We start from the raw sequence: 22343 nt of genomic DNA, 5'->3' as shown, positions 1-22343 counted from the left end.
TTCGCTTCCAGCTGCCTGGCTGCCGGCCGCCATCTTGGCTGACAGTTAATTTGCATATACTCACTGATTAGCCAATGAAAAGGGTAGCGGTCGTACACTAATTACCATGTTTCTCTTTTATTAGTGTAGATATCCAACATTGCATATTCCTATTTATAGTTTGTGAAATTCAAATATTCAATTTTAAAACTATATTTCTAATAAAATGTTCTGGTTTATTTTTTAATATATTTTTATTGATTTCAGAGAAGAAGGGAGAGAGATAAAAACATCAATTATGAGAGAGAATCATTGATGAGCTGCTTCCTGCATGCCCCACATTGGGGATCAAGCCTGAAACCCAGGCATGTGCCCTGACCGGGAATCGAACCATGACCTCCTGGTTCACAGGTCAATGCTCAACCACTGAGCCACGCCGGCTGGGCTAAAATGTTCTGTTTTAATACCAGTTTTCAATCCACTTCTTACTCTTACCCAGGGGTCCTCAAACTTTTTAAACAGTTGTCCAGTTCACTGTCCTTCAGACCGTTGGAGGGCCGGACTATAGTTTAAAAAAAAAACTATGAACAAATTCCTATGCACACTGCACATCTTATTTTGAAGTAAAAAAAAAACAAAAAACGGGAACAAATACAATATTTGTGTTTGCATGTGGCCCGCGGGCCGTAGTTTGAGGACCCCTGCTCTTACCCCTTGATTCATTCTTGGCCCTGCTCTGACTCCTACAAACTCCATCTTTTGGGTCCCCTTTCCTGACTAGCTTCTGGGTTGGTCTGGCCAAAGTATAGCCTGCCAAGAGATGAGAGGGGAGAGGAGAGATAAGTTGGCATTTCCCCCACTTTCTGTTTTAGCACAGTAACTGTATCTCTCTATATATAGCCCCTTCTCCATAGTATTAGAGTATCGGCTCCCATAACTCTATTCCTCCTCTTGTCCCTTTGGTCCTAGGATGGTAACAGTATTATTCTGTTGCTCATTCTCAGTTCCTCACTATACCCTTGTTTGTTCCTTTAACCTGCCCATGACTCTGCATATAGTCCCTTCATGAAAGGTTCATTTTGGTGAATTCTTTTCCCTGCTTGACTGAGTTTTATCAGAAGCTTTGACAGGAATATAAATTAAACCTATACCAAGAGAATTACAAACAAACAACAAAACTATGAGTTAGTGGACATTTATATTTCCTTAAGTCTACGGAAAATTTTTTTGCTGTTGTTAATCCTCACCCGGGGATATTTTTTCCATTGATTTTTAGAGAGAGTGGAAAGGAGGGAGGGGAGGAAAGAGAGAGAAGAAGAGGGGGGGAGAGAGAGAGAGAGAGAGAGAGAGAGAGAGAGAGAGAGAGAGAGAAACATCGATGTGGGAGAGACACATGAATCAGCTGCCTCCCACAGGGGCCAGGGATCAAACCTGCAACCCAGGATGTGCCCTTCGGTGAATCCACAGCCCTTCGGTGGACGGGCCAATGCTCTAACAATTAAGCAACACCATCTAGGAAGGAGAATTTTTATTATTATTTAAGAAGTGGAATTGTGGAGTCTTCTGGTGAAAGGTGACAGAATGAATAAATACATTCTCCTTCCATTTTTTCCCTAAACTAATCTGTAGTTAAAATATAGAAACTTAAAAGGAATAAACCTATGAAAGTGAATGGGATGGTAGAGAAGAACAGAGGAGAGAAAAATATCAATGTACAAGAGATTTCAGTATATCTTAGAAAGAAGATGCAGGTTAAGGAAACCACAGCCCAGAATGGGGTACTGTGCATGGGCTGCAGTGGAGAAGTGAGCTACTCTGCTTTACACTGCTTGTTAGGATCCCAGAGAGGCGATAAACGCAGGGTTAGTAGATCTAATGAGAAGTATTAGACATGGGGATTCATTGAAGGTTGGTGTACAGAATAATTGACAGTTGACTCCTTACCTGGTTCCCAAATATAAAGGATAGCCTGGTATGTACTTACAAACATAAACAAACCGACAAAACAAACAATAAAGCATGTTAAGACAAATTTCAATAGAGGAACCTCGTAGACCAGCGGCCGCCAACCTTTCAGACCACCGTTTGGCGACCGCTAGACAGTATCTGACCAGTACTCCTCGAAACTGTCAAGGTCATCAAAACAAGGAAAGTCTGAGAAATTGTCACAGCCTTAAGGGTCTCAGGAGGCATGACAACTAAATGTAATATGGGATCCTGAATGGGATCCTGGCACAGAAAAAAGACATTAGGTAAACACTAAGGAAATGTGAATACAGTGTAGCCTTTAATAATAGTAATAATAATGTATCAAGACTGTTTTATTAATTATAACTAATGCTAATATAAGATGTTAGTACTAGAGGAAACTGAGTACAGAGTATATGGGAACTCTGTACTATCTGCTCAATTATCTGTGTAAATCTAAAACTGTTCTAAAAATTAAAGTCTTTTAAAAAATAATTTCTATATTTTGAGATATTATATAAAATAAGAATAGAATGTTACGAAAACAGAATGCTACCACACACACAAAAAAAAAGCTGTTAGAACTTTAAAATATAAATATCAAAATTTAAAATTTCAACATAAGGCCTGGGAACTGAAGTTAAGGATATCTCTGGCATGCACATGCATGCATGCACACACACACACAGGGAGAGAAGCAAAGAGAGAGACAGACATAGAGGACCAATTTAAGAGTTTCAACATCTAACTTACTGGAGTCTGTGAAGAAAGAAGGAGAAAAATAGAGAGGAGGAACTTATCAAATTATAATACAGAATCATCAATATAGGATGGAGAGATTGGGGTGATAGGGTAGGTCCACAGAGCAGGTACCCAGTGCGAATTCTTGGAATTCCTGTTTTCCTCCTTGGGGAAAACACAGCACGCTGTGTAACAAGTGGCTGATTAAAAATAGAATATGACCCTCTCACACCAGCCTCATGCTCTCTCTAGTCACTGCCTACAGAATCAAATACAGTACACAAGTCTTTTGGTTGAAAGGAGCCACTGAGTGCCAAGCACAATGAATAAGAAAAGGCATACATAAATATGTCCTCTTGAAATTTTAGAAAAACACTGATGAAGAGAAAATACTAAAAGTTCCCCGAGATTAAAAAAAAATTACCTTAAGAAAGGAACAAGAATTAGTGTGGTATTAGATTCTCATTGGCAAACCTGGGGAAATGGATTCTATGTCCTGCCAAGCTATCAGTCAAATAAAAGGTTAGAATAAAGACATTTAAAAACTCTGGAAGTTGCCCAGCCGGCGTAGGTCAGTGGTTGAGCATTGCCATATGAACCAGGAGGTCACGGTTCCATTCCTGTCAGAGCACAGGTGTGGGTTGTGGGCTCGATCCCCAGTGTGGGGCGTACAGGAGGCAGCCAATCAACAATTCTCTCTCATCATTGATGTTTCTATCCCTATCTCCCACTCCCTTTTTCTCTGAAATAAAAAATATATATGTGTGTATATATATTTTTTTAATTCAGGAAGTTTATCTCCTATTTTCTTAGAGAGTTACAGTAGTCCCCCATCTTTATTTGTGGTTTCCAAAGTTTCAGTTAGCCATGCTCAACCACAATCTGAAAATACTAAATGGAAAATTCTAAAAATAAATAATTTATAAGTTTTAAATAGCAGGCCATTCTGAGTATCATAATGAAATCTTGTGCCAGCCTGTCCTGGACATGAATCATCCCTTTGTCCAGCATATCCACATTGTATATGTTACCTGCTCATTAGTCACTTAGTAGCCATCTCGGTTATCAGATTGACTGTTGTGGTATTGCAGTGCTTATGTTCATGTTCATAGATTTTTATTTTTTTTTAGAGAGAGTGGAAAGGAAGGGGGAGAGGGAGAGAGAGAAACATTGATATGAGACACACCAATTGGTCACCCCCCGTATGTGCCCCAACTGAGGCCGGGGATGGAACCTGCAACCCTTCGGTAGCAACCCCAGTGCTCATCAGGGTGATTATCAGATTTTAAAATAAATAAAGTTCGAAATTGAAAACAGGTTTCTCCACACAGTTATTTTGATGGACATTAGCTAGCTGGCTCACACAACTTAACATAGATTTCAAGCTACTTGGTTACGTGGCTTTTTTTTTCCCCAAAAAAATTTCTGTCTATAGGTTAAGAAAGAATCAGTCCAGTTGGCTTGTGTCTGTCATCCTTTCTGTGTAAATTTCATTTAGCAATCTCTACCAAGATCTGTGGGATGAATTTCCCTGACATTCTTGATGTTAGAACTACTATATCCAGTGATGGCGAACCTATGACACACGTGTCAGAGGTGACACGCGAACTCATTTTTTTGGTTGATTTTTCTTTGTTAAATGGCATTTAAATATATAAAATAAATATCAAAAATATAAATCTTTGTTTTACTATGGTTGCAAATATCAAAAAACTTCTATATGTGACACGGCACCAGAGTTAAGTTAGGGTTTTTCAAAATGCTGACACGCCGAGCTCAAAAGGTTCGCCATCACTGGTATATACTGACCTCTAAAATATTTGATTCATAAATCACCAAATGTAGCTAAATTAAAATTTTAACTTTTTATTGAAATGTACTATGCATATTGAAAACACACATAAGTATACTTGTGATAAAATTTGAATTTAATAAAGTATTAATTAAATTTTAAGTGCATTGTTCAATATTCTAAAATAGTGAGTTTGCTCACTATTTTTACAGAAAGGACGCATATTTCTACAGAAAGGAAGAAGAAGCATATTAGTGGAGTTTTATGTGTTTAATTTAGTTTTGGTTTTGTTCTTTTTCAGGATGTGGTGGATACACACCCTGGCCTCACGTTCCTGAAAGATGCTCCAGAATTCCACTCACGCTACATCACCACGGTAAGCTGAGTCCTCTTTTGTCTTAATATAACTCTATGAGTCTCCTTTTTATCACTACCTATTATCCAAGCTTTCAGGTTTTTATGCAAAAGGAAACATGGGCTATAATGATTATTTTAAGATCACCTTAAGGAAGGAAGGTGATCTGTTTCCTTCTTATATGTATCCAGTGCTTTAAGAGATCTTTTGTATACAAAATTAAAGTAATATTTTCATTCTGTCTGGTCTTATGAAGTATACCTTTTGCTGTGTCATAAATATTGATACCCAGTTGCATATAATACTGAAAAGAATTTTCAAGTCTTTCAAGAAAAAGATGTATCTGTAGTACCTCAGAGTTAGAAGTGGACTTGGTATTAAGAAATAGCCTGTGTGGCCTGGCCAGTTTTGCCCAGTGGTTGAGCATCGACCTATGAACCAGGAGGTCATGATTCGATTACCGGTCAGGGCACATTTAGGGTTGTGGGCTCAATCCTCAGTGTGGGGCATGCAGAAGGCAGCCGATCAGTAATTCTCATCATTGATATTTCTATCTCTCTCTCCCTCTCTTCCTCTGTGAAATCAATAAAAATATATTTTAAAAAAATAGCTTGTGTGTAATTAGAAAACAAATCATGTAAGAATTACAATAACATAATTACAATCTCCTTCTTTGTGAGGTGCTCCCTCATTCTGTTTCCACATGACACACTCCCTTACTTCATCCAGATGTGTGCTCATTTGATAAGTCACAGGCAGGCCATGAATTATGAATGAGAGCACACAGGCCGGCCGTGCATATAGCAGCCACGTCAGGCATTCTCTGTCCTAGTTCCCAGGTTATCTTCAAAGGAATTCCAAAGATGAGCCCCACTCACACTTCACATTCATGGCCACACTCAAGTGAGATGGCCCTTGTCTCTGGCTCAGATTCCCCAGTATATGCCAGTCTCCTTTGAGGAAAACCTTCTCATTCTTAAGGTACTTTTTGTTTGCCATGGATTTGTTGCATTCTGTTGAGTTACAGAAAACTGCTGGGTTTTTTCCATCCTTGTAGGAACTTCATTCTTGACTTTCACAATTTGTTTTCATCTGCAATAAAACTTTGCGAGACTTTAAGCCAGAAGGTGTCACTGTCATGTAAGACTGTTTCAGAAGTTATTTTTTCCTGTTAACCACACTATACTAAATTACCTCCACCACAATCACCTGGGCCAAGTCACCCTTCTTTCTCACTTGCATTACTTCTAATTGGTCTCTCTGCTTACACCCTCATTGCCCTACAGCAGGGGTCCTCAAACTTTTCAAACGGGGCCAGTTCACTGTCCCTCAGACCGTTGGAGGGCCGGACTATAGTTTAAAAAAAACAAACTATGAACAGATTCCTATGCACACTGCACATATCTTATTTTGAAGTAAAAAAACAAAACGGGAACAAATACAATATTTGTATTTGCATGTGGCCCGAGGGCTGTAGTTTGAGGACCCCTGCCCTACAGTCTAGTCTTCACAAAGCAGAGTTATCCTTTGAAAATGTAAATTAGATCATGTCACTCCTCTGCTCAAACCCTCCACTGGTTTGCCATCTCACTCTGAGTAAAAACTAAAGTCCTTGCCAAGACTCTCCATAATCCACCCACACATGCCCTGCCCTCTGATCTTATCTCCTACCATCCTACCTTCAGCCACAATGGCCTCCTCAGTGTCTGGAAAATACTAACTTCTGCCTCAGATGCTTTGTTCTTATTCTTTCCTCTGCCTGGAATGCTCTTCCTACAGATTTCCACATGACTGGCTCCCTTACTTCATCCAGATGTGTGCTCAGATATTTCTTTATTAGTGAGGCCTTTCCTGGTCACCCTCTACATTCTTTGCCCTTCTTCTTCCTCTGCTCCCTTCCCCTTTACTCCCTGTTCCTTTGCTCTACTTTATTTCCTTCTTAGCTCTTTTTTGTTCACATAGAATTCATGTCTGATATTTAAATTTTTTATTTGTTTGTTGTCCATCTCCTTCTCTATAAACTTCATGAGAACAGGGACTTCTTTATATTTTCACTACTGTATCTCCAATAGCTAGAATAGTGCCTGGCACATCATAGATGCACAGTAAATATTTATTGAGTGAATAGTGAAATTATTCATGCTTAAGAATTCTACACATTAATTCTGGCTACAATCCCAAAAGGAATTATTGGGTCCTAATTGTTGACAGTTCCATAAACTCGGGTATATTAGTAGCATAATCTAAGATCTTAAGAATTGGATAAGAATTTGAGATAATCTAGTACAACCTTCTACCAATACAGAAAATGTTCTCTATAGAGGACCTTTTATTGAAATTTGTTCTTTGAAAAGATGTAAAGAACAGAATCACAAAGTAGAGATCATTTTTATTTCTCTACACTTTTTAGTTTGGTTTTTAAGTCTGATGGTCATCTAGCAAGTGGCCCCAAGGAAGTTTTATAATTTCAGAGTGAAAAGCCATGAAACAACTTTATTCACATAGAATTCACATTTTCTGAGAAATTCTATTGTGTTAATTGTTAATCAAAAAGAACTACATTGGTCAATCGCATTTGTATATTATTATTTACATCTTTAAAATTTATACTTTATTATTTGTTTTATGCTGCTTTATCCCAGATTCACAGAAATGAATCCATTATTTAGATGTAGTATTAAAGTATAAAGTACTTATGATGAAATAATGACAATTATTTCAAAACAGCATCTATATATCTACACTAATAAAAGAGAAACATGGTAATTGGTGTACGACCGCTACCCTTTTCATTGGCTAATCAGCATATCCTTATGCAAATTAATGTCAGCCAAAGATGGCGGCCGGCAGCCAGGCAGCTGGAAGCGAACATGAGGTTTGCTTGCTGCAGTGACTGCGGACTCCAACCCCCGCCTGACTTGACGGCCTCTGAGCTACAACTCTAAGAAACTATGTACTATGTTGCAAATGTAGTAGCTAAACAAAACCCCAGAAATCAGCTTTCAGCCAGCCGGGATCTCAGAGCTAGAGTTATACATTGTTTCGATTATAGCAGCGGAAGCCTCAGAGCTAGAGCCAGAGCTAAAGCTGGCCCAGAATAAAAAAAAGAAAACAAGGAGCGGTTGGGAGCTTCAGTCAATTGCCAGCCTGAAAGCAGCCCTCAGCCCCTCACCCAGACTGGCCAGGCACCCCAGTGGGGACCCCCACCCTGATCCAGGACACCCTTCAGGGCAAACCAGCCGGCCCCCAGGCCTCTATCCTATATAGTAAAAGGGTAATATGCCTCCCAGCACCGGGATCAGCGGAGCCACGAGGCCTCTTGGCACCAGATCAGCGTGACAGGGGGCAGCGCCCAAACCCCCTGATCGCCCTGCAGCTCTGTGTGTAACAGGGAGCGGGGCCACAACCTCCCTATCCGCCCTGCTCTGTTCGTGACCTGAGGGACCCCCCCTCCCCCCCAAGTGCACAAATTTTTGTGCACTGGGCCTCTAGTATATATATAAAAGCCTAAGCGACCGGCCAATCGTTCAACTGTCTGACCGGTAGCTATGATAGCTATGATGTTCACTGACCACCAAGGGGCAGACACTCAATGCAGGAGCTACAGAGCTGTGGTGACTTGGCAGCTGTGGTTCTCAGGTGATGCACCCGGAACCAGAGAGGAGGGAGCCTGATTCCAGGGTGCATCACCCGAGAACTGCCCTCTCGCAATCCAGGACCCCTCTGGGGATGTCAGATAGCCAGTTTCAGCCCAATCCCCACAGGCCAGCCGAGGGACCCCACCTCTGCACAAATCCATGTACCAGGCCTCTACTTATAACATAAACAGTAAACAAGATCCAGTTGAGAAGGTAGAATGTGAATCTGTGTGTACTGAGATAAGTGTATCTGCTGTTGTGATAATCTCATACTACCATCCATTAAAAGAAAAGTACAAATAAAAAGTATCACAGTGAATATCTGAAAACAAAATGTTATTGGACTGGTTATCATTTCTCTCCAGTGCCTTTTCTGTTATGAAAGTTGGTCAGATAATGGCATGCAGTCATTGAAACTTTTACATTATTTCAGAGTACAGTGAGTTTTTCTAGAAAAATATAAAATAAGCTTTCTAGTGTAAAATTAATTTATGTTATCATTAAAGGCATAAAAGTGGCCAAATTAGTGAGGCATAATTCTCTACCCTTCTCGTGGCAAAAACAGATGAGATCACTCTACTCCCAATGTATTTACAAAGATCAGCCTCAGAATTAATGATAAATATCTCAGAAAAAGCAAAATTAATTTATCATATGACCTTACTGAATGTTATGTAATCTCAGTGACACACAGTATAGAACAGTTAATACAGAGTGGGGCAAAAGTAGGTTTACAGTTGTTGGTATGAAAAATAATACAGTAATTAATAAATAATAATACAAGAATAAACTGTGTTTCATGTTCTCACAACTGTAAACCATACTTTTGTCCCACCCTGTATATTTTGTTTGCATGATAGAGTTATTCAGTTATTTCACTTTATGGTTGGAAGAAACTGATGACAAGAGTATGACTCAGTATTAGCTTATATGTGACACATATACAATGAAGAATAGTTGGGCAACTTTTATTTTCTATTTATCACTGAAAACCTATGCTATAGAAAAAAAGTTTTTTTGTTTGTTTATTTGTAGCTATTTTTAGGCTAGAAAGACAGCACCAACTGTGCACACAGTAAATATGGACGTCACTACCCAAATAAGAGATTGCACCTGTGTCACTCCATTATTCTCCTTTATTCCAGAGAAGAGTTGGCAATGGAGAAGTAAGCCACTTGATAGCAAATGAAAATGAAAATTGGAAATACTAGCAAATTGTAGCCCTTGAGTTTGCATGCTGTGCAGAGAAATTGCCAGTAAATAAGAGACCGCTTATCCCAACTGGCATATGCTGACTTTTGAGGAAAGAGGTGCTCACATGAGCTTTTTAAAAATAAGTGATGAGATTGAAAATACTTCTTTATGACATTGGTGCTAACAATAAAAAGATATTTCTGTGGCTCATCCAGATGGTGTTTTAATGATGTATTCAGTGTCTTGATTGACCCGAATCCATCACTTCTGACTGAAATGCCAGGATTTTAATTGTTGAGGACAAGGTACTGGTATTTCCTGAGATGACTAAACTGTGCTGGAGACTGCTCATCACTAACAGTTTAACTCTTTCCCCTTGAGAATTTTTCCTCTTGACAAAGAAAGAACTGATATTTATTAGATAGATTTTTTTTAAGTCCAAATTCTGCAGGATACCATGGAGAAGTACTTTTCAGAGCCATATTGACCAGAGTGGATCAGGAATCCATTCATCACACCCTGCCAAGTAGAAGAGCCAGACTTCCAACATATGAGTATGTTTATCTGCTTTCAAGTGAGCAGTCTCTCAGTAACTTGTGTCTGCATTCTATCTACTCAAAAACTATCTGACAGACCCACCAAACATGTACTCCCATTTCTGGTGATCTACAATTGTGAATTAGAGGTCTCCAACTCAGCAGAGATAAAGAAAAAGAAAGGAAACTGACTTGCAATTCAAATTATCTATCAAGTTGACTAGAGATCTCTTAGTGAAAAATTGTCAAGTTTCATTCCTCTCACTGGCAGTAAATAATTATTATTATTAACTTTAAATTTTTATTCTATCTTTTTTAAAGTAATTTCTTTTTTACTTCCCTTAAAAGCGGTAGACCAAAGTTAGAAGGAAAAATGTATGTAGAACCAGCAGCTACATGTTCTCACCACTAGATGGTGCCCCTACCTCGGTAAGCTAAAATGCTGAATCAGTAATGTGGAAACATAAATGTGCTGATGAAGTGGGGCCATTCAATAAGGAGATTTAGGCAATGGAAAATAGAATACATTTTTTTTCCAGGTACATTTTTATGGCACTATATATGTAGGTTAGAAGAGGCTAAAATAGGAAATGTTTAACAGTATAAATGCAAATTTTAAAAATTCAAAAAAAAACAAAAAATAGAACAAGAAAGGAGTAAAATAAGAAGCAAAAATGCACATTAAAGATTTATAATTTTAAGTGTAATAGTATTCCATAAGTAATATATCTGAGGAGAAATAAAAAGAAAGAATAAAAACAAAAAATATATCTGAGGAGTATATAAGTACAAAATTTATAGAGATAGGAAACTTAGACTTTAAGATAAATTTATATTCAAAATTGAGAAATAAGCACAAAAATATAATGTCAACAGAGGAAAATCTCTCTCTCTCTCTCTCTCTCTCTCTCTCTCTATATATATATATATATATATAAAAGCATATATATATATATATATTTCCTATGCTAAAAGTCCTCCAGCTTTTTCATATGAACTTCAGCCAAGCTAGTGCTAAGAATACAGTGTTAAGTAAGACACATTCTCTGCCCTGAAACACCTCAGTCAGAGTTGGAGTGATTGGGGCCAGTTGGGAAATTAAACGCCAGGCAGTTCCATCTCCCACTTAATGCAGGAATCCTGACAACTTCTGCCTAAATAATAGTGGTGAGAAGAAACTTCACTTCTTCATACAGCCCATTGCTTCAGAGAGTTAATTTTAGGAAACTCCTCCTTATATTGAAACATTTCAGTGTAAGGGCATTTCTATCCAGTAGTTCTAGTTCTGCCCTCTGAGATAACAAAAAGAGTCAGCTTCTTCCACCTGATAATCAGCCATTCAGATCATGGACACATCTACACTGTAATTTTTCCTCAAGAGTAAGCATTACTACATTAGTAATATCTTTCACAATAATTTAGACTATATTAACCCTTTCTGCACATTTTATATTCAATCTATAAATCAGACACTTTTTATATTCAATCTATAAGTCATAGACAACAATACTGCTTTATATAAAATACTAATTAGAGACTTTTCTTGGGTTGGCGTCCATTCTATTCGTAACTCTGAACAGAGTTATTCAACTAGCTATGAATCCAACCTATATATTTCTATCACAAATGTAACACAAAAGTCTACACTGTGTGCCACTGAAAGTTGGTCAAGGAATGGTATGAAATCATTGAAACTTTATGAGATGATACCTCATTAATTTAGCAAGCAATTTTCTAAAGAAGACATACAGATGGCCAATAAGTACATGAAAAAATAGATGCTCAACATCACTAATCATCAGGGAAATGCAAATCAAAACCAAAATGAGGTATCATCTCATACCTGGCTATTATCAAAAAGACAAGAAATAATAAGTATCAGTGAAGAAAAGGGAAACCTTGTGGACTGTTGGTTGGAATGTAAATTGGTCTAGCCACTATGAACACAGTATGGAGGTCCCTCAAAACATTAAAAATAGCCCTGGCCTGTGTGGCTCGGTTGGAGCATCATACCGTGCACCAAAAGGTGGCGGGTTCAATTCCCAGTCAGGGTACATACACAATGCACAGGTTGTGGGTTTGATCCCTGGTTGGGCCGCATGTGAGAGGCAACCAAATGATGTTTCTCTGGCACATCAATGTTTCTCTCTCCGTGTTTTTCTTTCTCTCTCTCTCTCTCTCTCTCTCTCTCTCCTTTAATCAGTTTTAAAAATTTAAATAAAACATCAAAAATAGAATTTCCATATGACTCAAAGAAAATGAAAACACTAATTCAAAAAGATATACGTACGCCATGTTAATTGCAGCATTATTTATAGTAGCCAAGATATATAAACATCCATCAGTGGATGAATAGATAAAGAAAATTCCACACAATGGAATATTATTCAGCCATACAAAAAGAATGAAGTCTTGCCATTTGTGATAACATTGATGAACCTGGAGGGCATTAGGGTTGGTGAAATAAGTCAGACTAAAAAAGGAAAATACTGTATGATCTCACTTATATGTGGAATCTTAAAAAAAAAACAAAAACACCAATCTCATAGATACAGAGAACAGATTGGTGGTTGCCAGAAGCAGAGAGAAATGGGTGAAGGGAGTCAAAAAGTATAAACTTCCAGTTATAAAATAAGATCTGGGGATATGATGTACAGCATAGTGACTACAGTCAGTGATACCATATTGCAGATTTGAAAGTTGCTAAGAGAGTGAATCTTAAAAGTTCTCATCACAAAGTAGGGGAAAATTCTGTGACCATGTATGGCGGCAGATGTTAAGGAGATTTATTGTGGTGATCACTTCACAATATATAGAAATGTTGAATCATTATGTTGTACACCTGACTAATGTATATTAGTTAACTTCAATTTTAAAAAAATTATCAAACAATTTACCATCTGACATAACAGAGCACCATGTCAGGCACTTGCATGCAATAGAGTTTAGAGGTGGTGATGGTCAGGTTCACCAGTGTTTAGAATATAAGCACAGGGTGACTGGAGGAGACAGGTGACAGTAGGAGCACAGAAGATGGAGCTCTACCCCAGCCCCTGTTCTGGGGCTTCCTGTGGAGTTGGCAATTGAGCTAGATTCTGAAGGGTCAGAAGGAGTTGGCACTGATAGCAGGGGTGGGGTGAGGAATGCTGGGTAGCAGAAGTCTGGACCTTCATCCTGAGGCTAGTTGTTTCCTGTTCTGTTTGAGAATTACTCTGCTAAAGAATCCAGAAGCAGAATGGTAGTTTAGTCTCTCAGTAGATCTTTTTGGATAGGTGTTCAAATGTCTTCCCTTTTGTGTTCTTATACTAAAATAGCATTTTAAAAGAATCTAACCTTGCCCTAGCCAGTTTGGCTCAATGGATAGAGCGTTGGCCCTCGACTGAAGGGTCCTGGGTTTGATTTCGGTCAAAGGCGCATATCTCAGTTGCAGGCTCAATTCCTGGCCCTGGTTGGGGCGCATGTAGGAGGTAACCAATCGATGTGTCTCTTGCATCAATGTTTCTCTCTCTCTCTCTCTGTCTCTCCCCCTCCCTTCCTCTCTCTCTAAAAATGAATGGAAAAATATCCTCAAGTGAGGATTAATTAAAATAAAATAAGCCCTAGCCGGTTTGGCTCAGTGGATAGAGCGTCGACCTGCGGACTGAAGGGTCCTGGGTTCGATTCCAGTCAAGGGCATATTCCTTGGTTGCGGGCACATCCCCAGTGGGGGGTTGTGCAGGAGGCAACTGATCGATGTTTCTCTCTCATTGATGTTTCTAACTCTCTATCCCTCTCCCTTCCTCTCTGTAAAAAGTCAATAAAATATTTTTTTAAAATTAAAAATAAACTAAAAGGATCTAACCTCTTTCATGATAAAACCACTAAGGATACAGGATTTCTATGTTATTTAGACAATTAAAACCAAAGTACCCCCCAAAAAATCTGCTTAAATTGTCCTCATCTCTGCCTCCTTTTGGAGGAAAAAATACAATAACTAATAGATCAAAATTAAATGGGTAGGAATAACCCCAAGTAAAATTGTTAAGAATGCACTGTGGCCTCCTACCTCCATTGCAGCCTTGTCTTTCTTTTCCAACTATCCCCTAAACCACAGCACACATATCCTCAATCTCATACACATTTGCTACCCAGCCCCATCCTGTCCAATATCTTCTCCATAGTTTCATATCTGTTCAACTCAATAAAACACTAGCTAACAAAATTGTTAATGCCCAAATAAGGATTCGGATGTAAATTATTACAGTGTATTTGAATTTATAGAGACCCTGCAAGACTGTCTTAAGGACTCCAATGAATTAGGCTGTAATAACCAAAATAATGCTCTCTCAAATCCTATCACACTGGCAGCCATTCTTCTGACCCATTAATTATTAAGCAAACCCAGTATATATTTCCCACCTCATTTACCTTCCCAAAACATCCAGTACTACTTGAATCAGGCATCACAGTATAAGATGAAAGGTAAACTAAGAAAGTGACATGTAGGCAGCTGGGCAAAGGCAGACTTGTGGAAAGACATTTTTTTATTCTTGGACTGATAGGGGCAGATGCAAACTATATAGCTGTAGATTTTTTAAAGAGTTAATTTTTACTAGAAATGATACTTGACATAATCAAAAAGCCAAAATTTATCAGATTTAAAGTATGTTGATAAGATGCAGTGGCCTTTGGTGAAGTAATTGATATCTTTAATGTTTTTTTTTTTGTTTGTTTGTTTTGGTATATCTTTAATGTTTTTATCTGGTTTTGTTTTCCTTTGGGACCAGGTTATTCAGAGAATATTCTACACAGTGAACAGATCTTGGAGTGGGAAAATTACTTCGACAGAGATAAGAAAAAGCAACTTTTTGCAAGTATGCCTCTCTGAAATTCATATATAAGGAACAATTTAATAATTTTACTTCATTTAACAAATATTTGAGTGCTTATTGTATGTGAAGCTCTGTCACTACTTTCAGTCATTAAGTGTTTATCAGACACCTGGGATATGTTGGGAGGAACAAAGATGAATAACAAGGGATTTTTACATCAACACATGCACTGCAGAGCAAAAGAGAAAAAGTGCACTGCCCTAGCTGGTTTGGCTCAGTGGGTAAGCGTCAGCCTGCAGACTGTAAGGGTCCTGGGTTCGATTCCGGTCAAGGGCATATGCCTGGTTGTGGGCTCGATCCCCAGTAGGGGGCATGCAGGAGGCAGCCTATCAGTGATTCTCTATCATCATTGTTGTTTCTATCTCTCTCTCCCTCTCCCTCCTCTCTGAATCAATAAAAATATATTATAAAAAAAAAAGAAAGTGCACTGCCACACCTGACTTGAAAAATTCCACAGAAAAGTATAATAAATATGCAAAGAAGACCACAGAAGGACTGGCATGTGATCTTGACCTTGGAGCTATCAGGAGTTTACCAAGATAGAAATTAGAAAAAAAGGGCAGATAAAGGAAGCAGCATAAGCAAGGCCCAGAAGCATGAAAGTGTCACGTTCAGGAACTACAGGACAGTCTTAAGTGGCCAAAGGCTCCTCAGAGAGTGACCAGTGATGAGGCTTGAGGGGTGAGATGGAGCGGGGTTGGGAAGGGCCTTGCAAAAGAAATAGAAGAATTTCAACTTAATCGTTTCAACAATGACTCTTTATCCAGCTCCTGCTGGAGAAAAGTACTAAAAATTCCTTCTAACAAAGAGTACATTTTATTCAATTATTTTATTTATTTTATGAGAAAGTACTGACCACTAGTGGGAGCCTTTTACCGAGATAATCTTCATGCCGGATTATTCAAGCCTCTGTTATCCTGAAGAAGGTAAAATTGTTCACACTTGAAAATAAATGAAATATTTTATCTTAAATGAATTATACTAAATGTAGTTTAGGCTAAAACACCCTTATTTAATCTATATTTTTTTCTGTCTTTATCTGAGACAAAGTAATGTAGACTTGGCAAAATTAGAAGCCCATAATAGATACACAAACTTTTTGTATTCTAAAATGAACAGTGATCATCACAGTATTATTAATATCTATTGCATACCTTGTGTATGCCTGGGCTCTCAGTAGGTAATATGGATTGGGTTTAGATGGCAATTCCCTAAAAGAGGCCTTACATCTCACATTCCTGAAGCATATTAGAGTTTGTAGTTTCTGAATCATTATAGTCCTTTTTTTTTAAACTTGTGATAAAATGTGAGGCCCAAATATGATTGAATGACTTAGATAAGATCAAACAGCAAGTAAGTGACTGAATTAGAACTAGAACTCAAGTGTTGTGCTTCCTAGAGTATGACTTATTCTCCTCTATTTTCTTCCCTACCTCTCCCCTTAGCCTTCCTCTTATACATGAGTATATGCTCATAAAATATTCTAATAACATGAACATATCTAGAATAATAATCTGAAGTCACTGTTTATCTCATCACTCTGCCATTTCACCCCCTTTTCCCTAGAGGGAACCCATTTATCTGTGGTTTTATTCATATATAGAGACATACATATATGTATTATATGGTTTTGTATGGCTGGTTTTTAGAGTTTTGGGGTGTTTGGTTTTTTTTAGTGTTTCGTTTTTTATTGAATTTATTAGGGTGACGTTGATTAATAAAACCATACAGGTTTCACCCTGGCCAATATTACTTAGTGGTTAGAGCATTGGCCCAAGCACTGAAGGGTCCAGGTTTGATTCCCTGTCTAGGGCACATACCTGGGTTGCTGGTTCAATCCCAGCCACGGTCTGGGCGAGTTAAGAAGGCAACCAATCAATGTCTCTCTTCCCTTCTCTTCCCTTCCCTTCCCTTCCCTTCCCTTCCCTTCCCTTCCCTTCCCTTCTCTTCCCTTCCTTTCCCTTCTCCAGTTGGGGCACATATAGGAGGCAGCTGGTCAGTGTTTCTCTCTCCCTCTCTCCCTCCCTTCCTCCCTCCCTTCTTCCCTCCCTTCCTCCCTCTCTTCCACTCTATCTAAATATCAGTGGAAAAAATATCCTCAGGTGAAGATTAAAAAAAAGAAAAGAAAAACCCTATATGTGGATGCCCACTCTTCATAATAGAATAGATGTCACTGCATAACTGAAAAGTTAAAAGTATGTCAATATGTGGCCATGTAACTAAACCTGTTGTTTAATTGTTCTGTGGGGGCCTCGGATAGGCTGCAGTCCCCTTGCTTTTAAATCCTCCATAGCATCTAACGCTTTGCTGAGCATATTACAGAGCTCATTAATGCTTATAGATTGATCAGGTGATTAAAGGGAGAGTGAGGTTACCTATTAAAGTTCCTGATTTGATACCAAAACCAAGTTTTTAAATTCAATTTAAAAGAAAAATTTACTAGATTCTATATAATGCCCAAAGCTGGGTTTTCATAATTTTAAAATAAATTTTCTTTATTCATACCATTTCAGACTCTAGCGCTTTTGGAAGAAGAGGAAGATATAAACCAAATCACAGACTACTTTTCCTATGAACATTTTTATGTTATTTATTGTAAATTCTGGGAACTAGATAGTGATCATGACCTCTACATCAGCCAGGCCGATCTGTCTCGATACAATGACCAGGGTGAGTTTCTATAGATGTTGACATTTGACTGTTTTGAAGAAGGCAACAGTTACATAAATTGTCCCCCCTCATTATGGAGAATTTCTATTTTTTAAATTCGGTAACCTAAAGGGCCAAGAATTTTTAAGTAGGAATAAGTGAAAATACTAATTTTTTTTATTTAGAAGCCAGGTGTTGGAGAAGGAGTTTGGAGGTAAGTAAGCAATTAGAGTCTTAGTTTTGATGAATTGGAGAGCCTGTGATGTTTACTTTCTGATTATGAATTGAAGTTTATTTGAAAGAGAGTATGTATATTCCTTTATAAATTTCTCATTTTATAGTATTTATACACACCCATGGATGAAAATAATGTTTCTAATGTGCCAATGTTTTGAAGGACTCTTATAAAAGCTTACTTTTAGGAATTTAGTTCAGAAAATATATATTTTTTTGCAGATGAATTTTTTGTGCTTTCTTTTGTCAGAAAACAAAAACTTATATATCACATACTCCTTTTTGCTTCATTTTTACCAGTAGAAAACTTAGAACCGAGTGACTTAATATCTTTAACCAAGATACAGTGGTTCATTCTTCTCTCATAAGATTGTCCCTGTTCAGTTCTTAAATGTCTTCTCAGGCACTGTTGATTTTTCTTAAATCAACCTTAAAAGCCTTTTAGATGCAGCAGAGTACAACTCTTAAATAAATGCATTGAATTTTGCTTCTGTTATTTGGCATGTCTGTATACATCTTAAGAAAAGATTCATTCTATATGATATTAAGTTTCATATAACTTTCATATTTAAGAAACAGTTCTACCTCACAGATTCTCAGGTGCCAATCAGGCATGAAGAGGAAAATATTCAAATGTACTTATTTGATAAGCATTTTAGTACTACTTCTTCAAGTACTCATAGCCTTCCTGTCACCAAAAAGATGGACCTATTCATCCCGTCAGCTTTATTAGCGATGCACCTTCTAATTACCTTCTCAGTGTCAGGTCATCTGTAGAATATGAGCCAGCCGCTAGAGGTCATGAAAAAGCCTAGGGGCTCTAAAGCACCCTCTCTGACTGACATAATACTCATTACATCCCAAAATATTGTATATCTACACATAGCGATTCATATAGTCATGTTAAAGGGATGAAGTCTAGAAAAACAGGCATCTGGACCTGCATAATGAATGGACCACTGAAACTACATAATTGCCCACCCACTGACCTGTTCTTAATGGGACAACATGATCTTCAGTTTTAGAGGGCTAAGTCTTCCAAATCTAAAAAAAAAATAGACTTTCAAAAAATACGTTAGCTTTGGAATTAAATATTCTTGCCTTTCCTATACAGCCCTCTTTTGTTCTATCTAGTTCAAATTATTAACCCCATAAACCAGTGCTCAACAAGTCTAGAGGGTCCTTATATAAGCTTCAGTACGTGGCCAGACATGACTGTACTGTGACACCCATAGTCTCAACATTCTTTAGCCAAACTAATTTACCTTTATGCTGATTGTACCTAAGTTTATGCTAGATGCTGCTAGCTGCTAGCTCTCTAATGACCTTATCCTTGGTTCTGAAATTTTAGTGTGCATGCCATTGTCTGAGGCACTTGTTAAAAAAAGAGATATGTCCTTACCATATCCCTAGGTCTGATATCCATTGTCATCTTCTTTTTTAAAAACTAATGTTTTGGGGGTTTTTTGAACCCACAATGAGGTATGCTACTCTAGACTCCAGGATCTATCATCAAAAGCAACATACTGTCTCAAGATATACTTGTCTCTCTCTTTGAATAAAACTGATGGAATTTCTAAAAATTATACATTAAACCATGTTATACCCTGGACTTTTATAGAATGAGAATTTAAGAAATATATGTTTATAGTATCTTTTGGTATATTTTGTAAAATTCTACTTAAAAACAATCTCCTTTTTTTATTCAACATCCCTTATATTAGGAGCCGATGATCAGTTCCTCCTTGAAATGAATGCTAGGATAAGATTTGTCTTGTTTTAGAGGAAAAGTTGTCTTATTCGATAAAACAACCAATACATTTTTGTCTTAGTTGTCAGGATGTCCAAAACTAACTTGGTGTTCAACTATATAAATATATCCTAGCTGTCAGGCACATCCATTTTCTTGTTCTTTTTTTAAATGATTTATTGATTTGTTGATTAAGCCACCTCATATTCTTATTTTTTTTAAGGATAAATGATGCATAAGTAAAATTTTAACTACTCCTATTCTGTTGTGGAAGATGATTATGTTTTAGCTTGTAACTACTAAAAATAAATTTCCCAAAAGTACTACCTTTATGGAGCATGTTTGTAACTAACTTTGTACTTTCTTATTTATATTTAGCTTCGTCAAACAGAATTATTGAAAGGATATTCTCTGGGGCAGTAACAAGGTAAGAAAATTTTCTGAAAATAAAAAATGAACTACAAGTGCCCTGGCCACTGTGGCTCGGCCAGTGTGTTGTCCCGTACACCAGAAGGTGACAGGTTCGATTCCTGGTCAGGGCTTGTAAGGAAGGCAACTGATTGATGTTTCTTTCTCACATCAATGTTTCTCTCCTTTCTTCTCTCTCTCTCAAATCAATAAAAACATATCCTCCAATGAGGATTTTTTTTTTAATGAACTACAAGTAAAACTGTAACAAGACTTTCTGCAATATATACAGTCATGGCTTCATATAAGACAGTATTAATTTTTCAATATATGAGCATTAGGCCTTTATCTAAATGCAGGTAGCAGTATTGATCCTGGTGATTATTTTTTTAAGTTTAACTTAATTTCCAAAGGAAGATATTATTTTATTTCTTTATTTATCATCCTACTAAATTTATTTAATTACTCAGGAAACTAAAACCTTGTGTTTTGTTTTCCTTTCCCAGGGGAAAAACAGTACAGAAAGAGGGAAGAATGAGCTATGCAGATTTTGTTTGGTTCTTGATATCGGAGGAAGATAAAAGGAACCCCACCAGGTATGACTTCTAAGTTTCCTTTATCAAGATGTTAAACACAGGAACAAAGTTTGAAAAAGTCATGATGTATACCTAGTCAATGCCAACTCAGTCTCAGGGTGCCAAGTTGGATTAGACTTGGTCTCTCCTCTCAGACTGAATCCAGAGTCTCACAGCATATCAAGAAAAGTGCTGTTATCCCCAGAAACAAAGGTGAAGTGGCATGTGAGCTATCCTGAGGGATGAGTAGGACTAGCAAGCACTTATGTGGAATGTGGGAATAGGTACTGTGAATTTCTGTTGTTTTATGATCTTTATGGGTTCAGTAGTGAATTGGAGAGGGAAAGAAGAGCAAATTGTGGATAAAGCCAGTATCACCTTGATACCAAAACTAGACAAACACAAGAAAATAAAACTACAGATTAGCATCTCTCATGAAGATAGACCCAAAAAACTAGCAAGTCCAAGTTCAACTTCTCATCTTCTCAGACCCCTCTTCCAGAATCAGCAGATGCCCCCAGGGAAAGATTATCTCAAATGCTAGGCTCTTTCTCTCTGAATTTCCTTCTAGATCGGGATGCTGTAATTTTTCCCTTTCCTATTAATGAATTTTTCCTCTATATTCTCTTAATAGAGAGGATTAAGCAAAATATTCAGTTCGTCATTACCAGAAGCAGATCAACTTTTCAGATCTTGAGATCCATCACTGGATCTCTACTTAGAAAATTTTGTCAAAAGAGGTTATTTTGAACCAAAGCTTTCTTTGTGCCCCTTTTCTCCTTTTCATGTTGCCTTTCTCCTGCCTAACAGCTAACATATTGTTGAGGTTTTACTTTTTGTCCAGTAACAAATATTTCATTTGCAGTAGCTTATTTAATCTTCATGTCACTGAGTTTAGGTATCAGTTGTTCCATTTTATAGTTGAAGAAACAGAATTCTGAGAGATTGCACACCTAGTAAGTGACCTAGCTTAGATTCAAATCCAGGTCTGTATGACTTCAAATCCTGGGCTCTTTATCACTATAATGTATAGCTTATCATATGAGACAGCATGTTTACATGCCTATCTTCTCAAATAGGCTGTGGAATCTCTAAAAGAGAGTTCTTTTGGTGTTCTGAAATTCCTTATTGCTTAAGAGACTCAAAACGTGGCCAATCATAGAAGAAAGTTACTTCTGATTTTGACTTGTTGATCTTTGTTTCCTTGGTGCCTACTGGTACTTACTAGCCACCCAGTGTATTTGTTCTCAGTGCTTTACTTCACATTGCTTTCCTAAAGCAGAATATGAGCAGAAGACCATTAAACTTCACTTTTAGCATAATGAAGAAAATAGCTCTACATCAAAATCAAAGTTTTATTTTACAAAATGTAGTAGGCAACACTTTAAGAAATCAGGTTTGTGGCTTATGAAAGACCTGGTGGAAAAAACGAGTTTCATGAAAGAAATAATATGTGTCTTTCTCACATTGACGTTTCTCTCTCTCTCTGTCTCTCCCCCTCCCTTCCACTCTCTATCAATGGAAAAATATCCTCGGGTAAGGATTAACAAAACAAACAAGTTTAAAAAACCATTAAATGTATGAAGGCTCTTAATATATCTTAAGGCTTACAACTGGGAATTTAATCAAGGGTCTTCAAGAATCTTCTCCTGG

The 22343-nt window shown here is 37.6% G+C and overlaps 1 protein-coding gene across 1 annotated transcript in view; it reads left to right on the top strand.

The window, feature by feature from the left end:
• PPP2R3A (protein phosphatase 2, regulatory subunit B'', alpha) overlaps positions 1–22343 on the top strand; it is a 118757-nt gene that overhangs the window by 44853 nt on the left and 51561 nt on the right. The window contains exons 6-10 of the mRNA XM_005863541.2: positions 4782–4856; positions 14970–15056; positions 17588–17744; positions 20086–20134; positions 20622–20711. Of these exons, the coding sequence (XP_005863603.1) occupies positions 4782–4856; positions 14970–15056; positions 17588–17744; positions 20086–20134; positions 20622–20711 (458 nt within the window). The remainder of the gene's footprint in view (positions 1–4781; positions 4857–14969; positions 15057–17587; positions 17745–20085; positions 20135–20621; positions 20712–22343) is intronic.

This window comes from Myotis brandtii, unplaced genomic scaffold (genome assembly GCF_000412655.1).
Source record: "Myotis brandtii unplaced genomic scaffold, ASM41265v1 scaffold18, whole genome shotgun sequence".
Taxonomy (NCBI): Eukaryota; Metazoa; Chordata; class Mammalia; order Chiroptera; family Vespertilionidae; genus Myotis; species Myotis brandtii.
The sequence above is the reverse complement of the archived record's forward strand: the minus strand, read 5'-3'. Positions and strand labels throughout refer to the sequence as shown.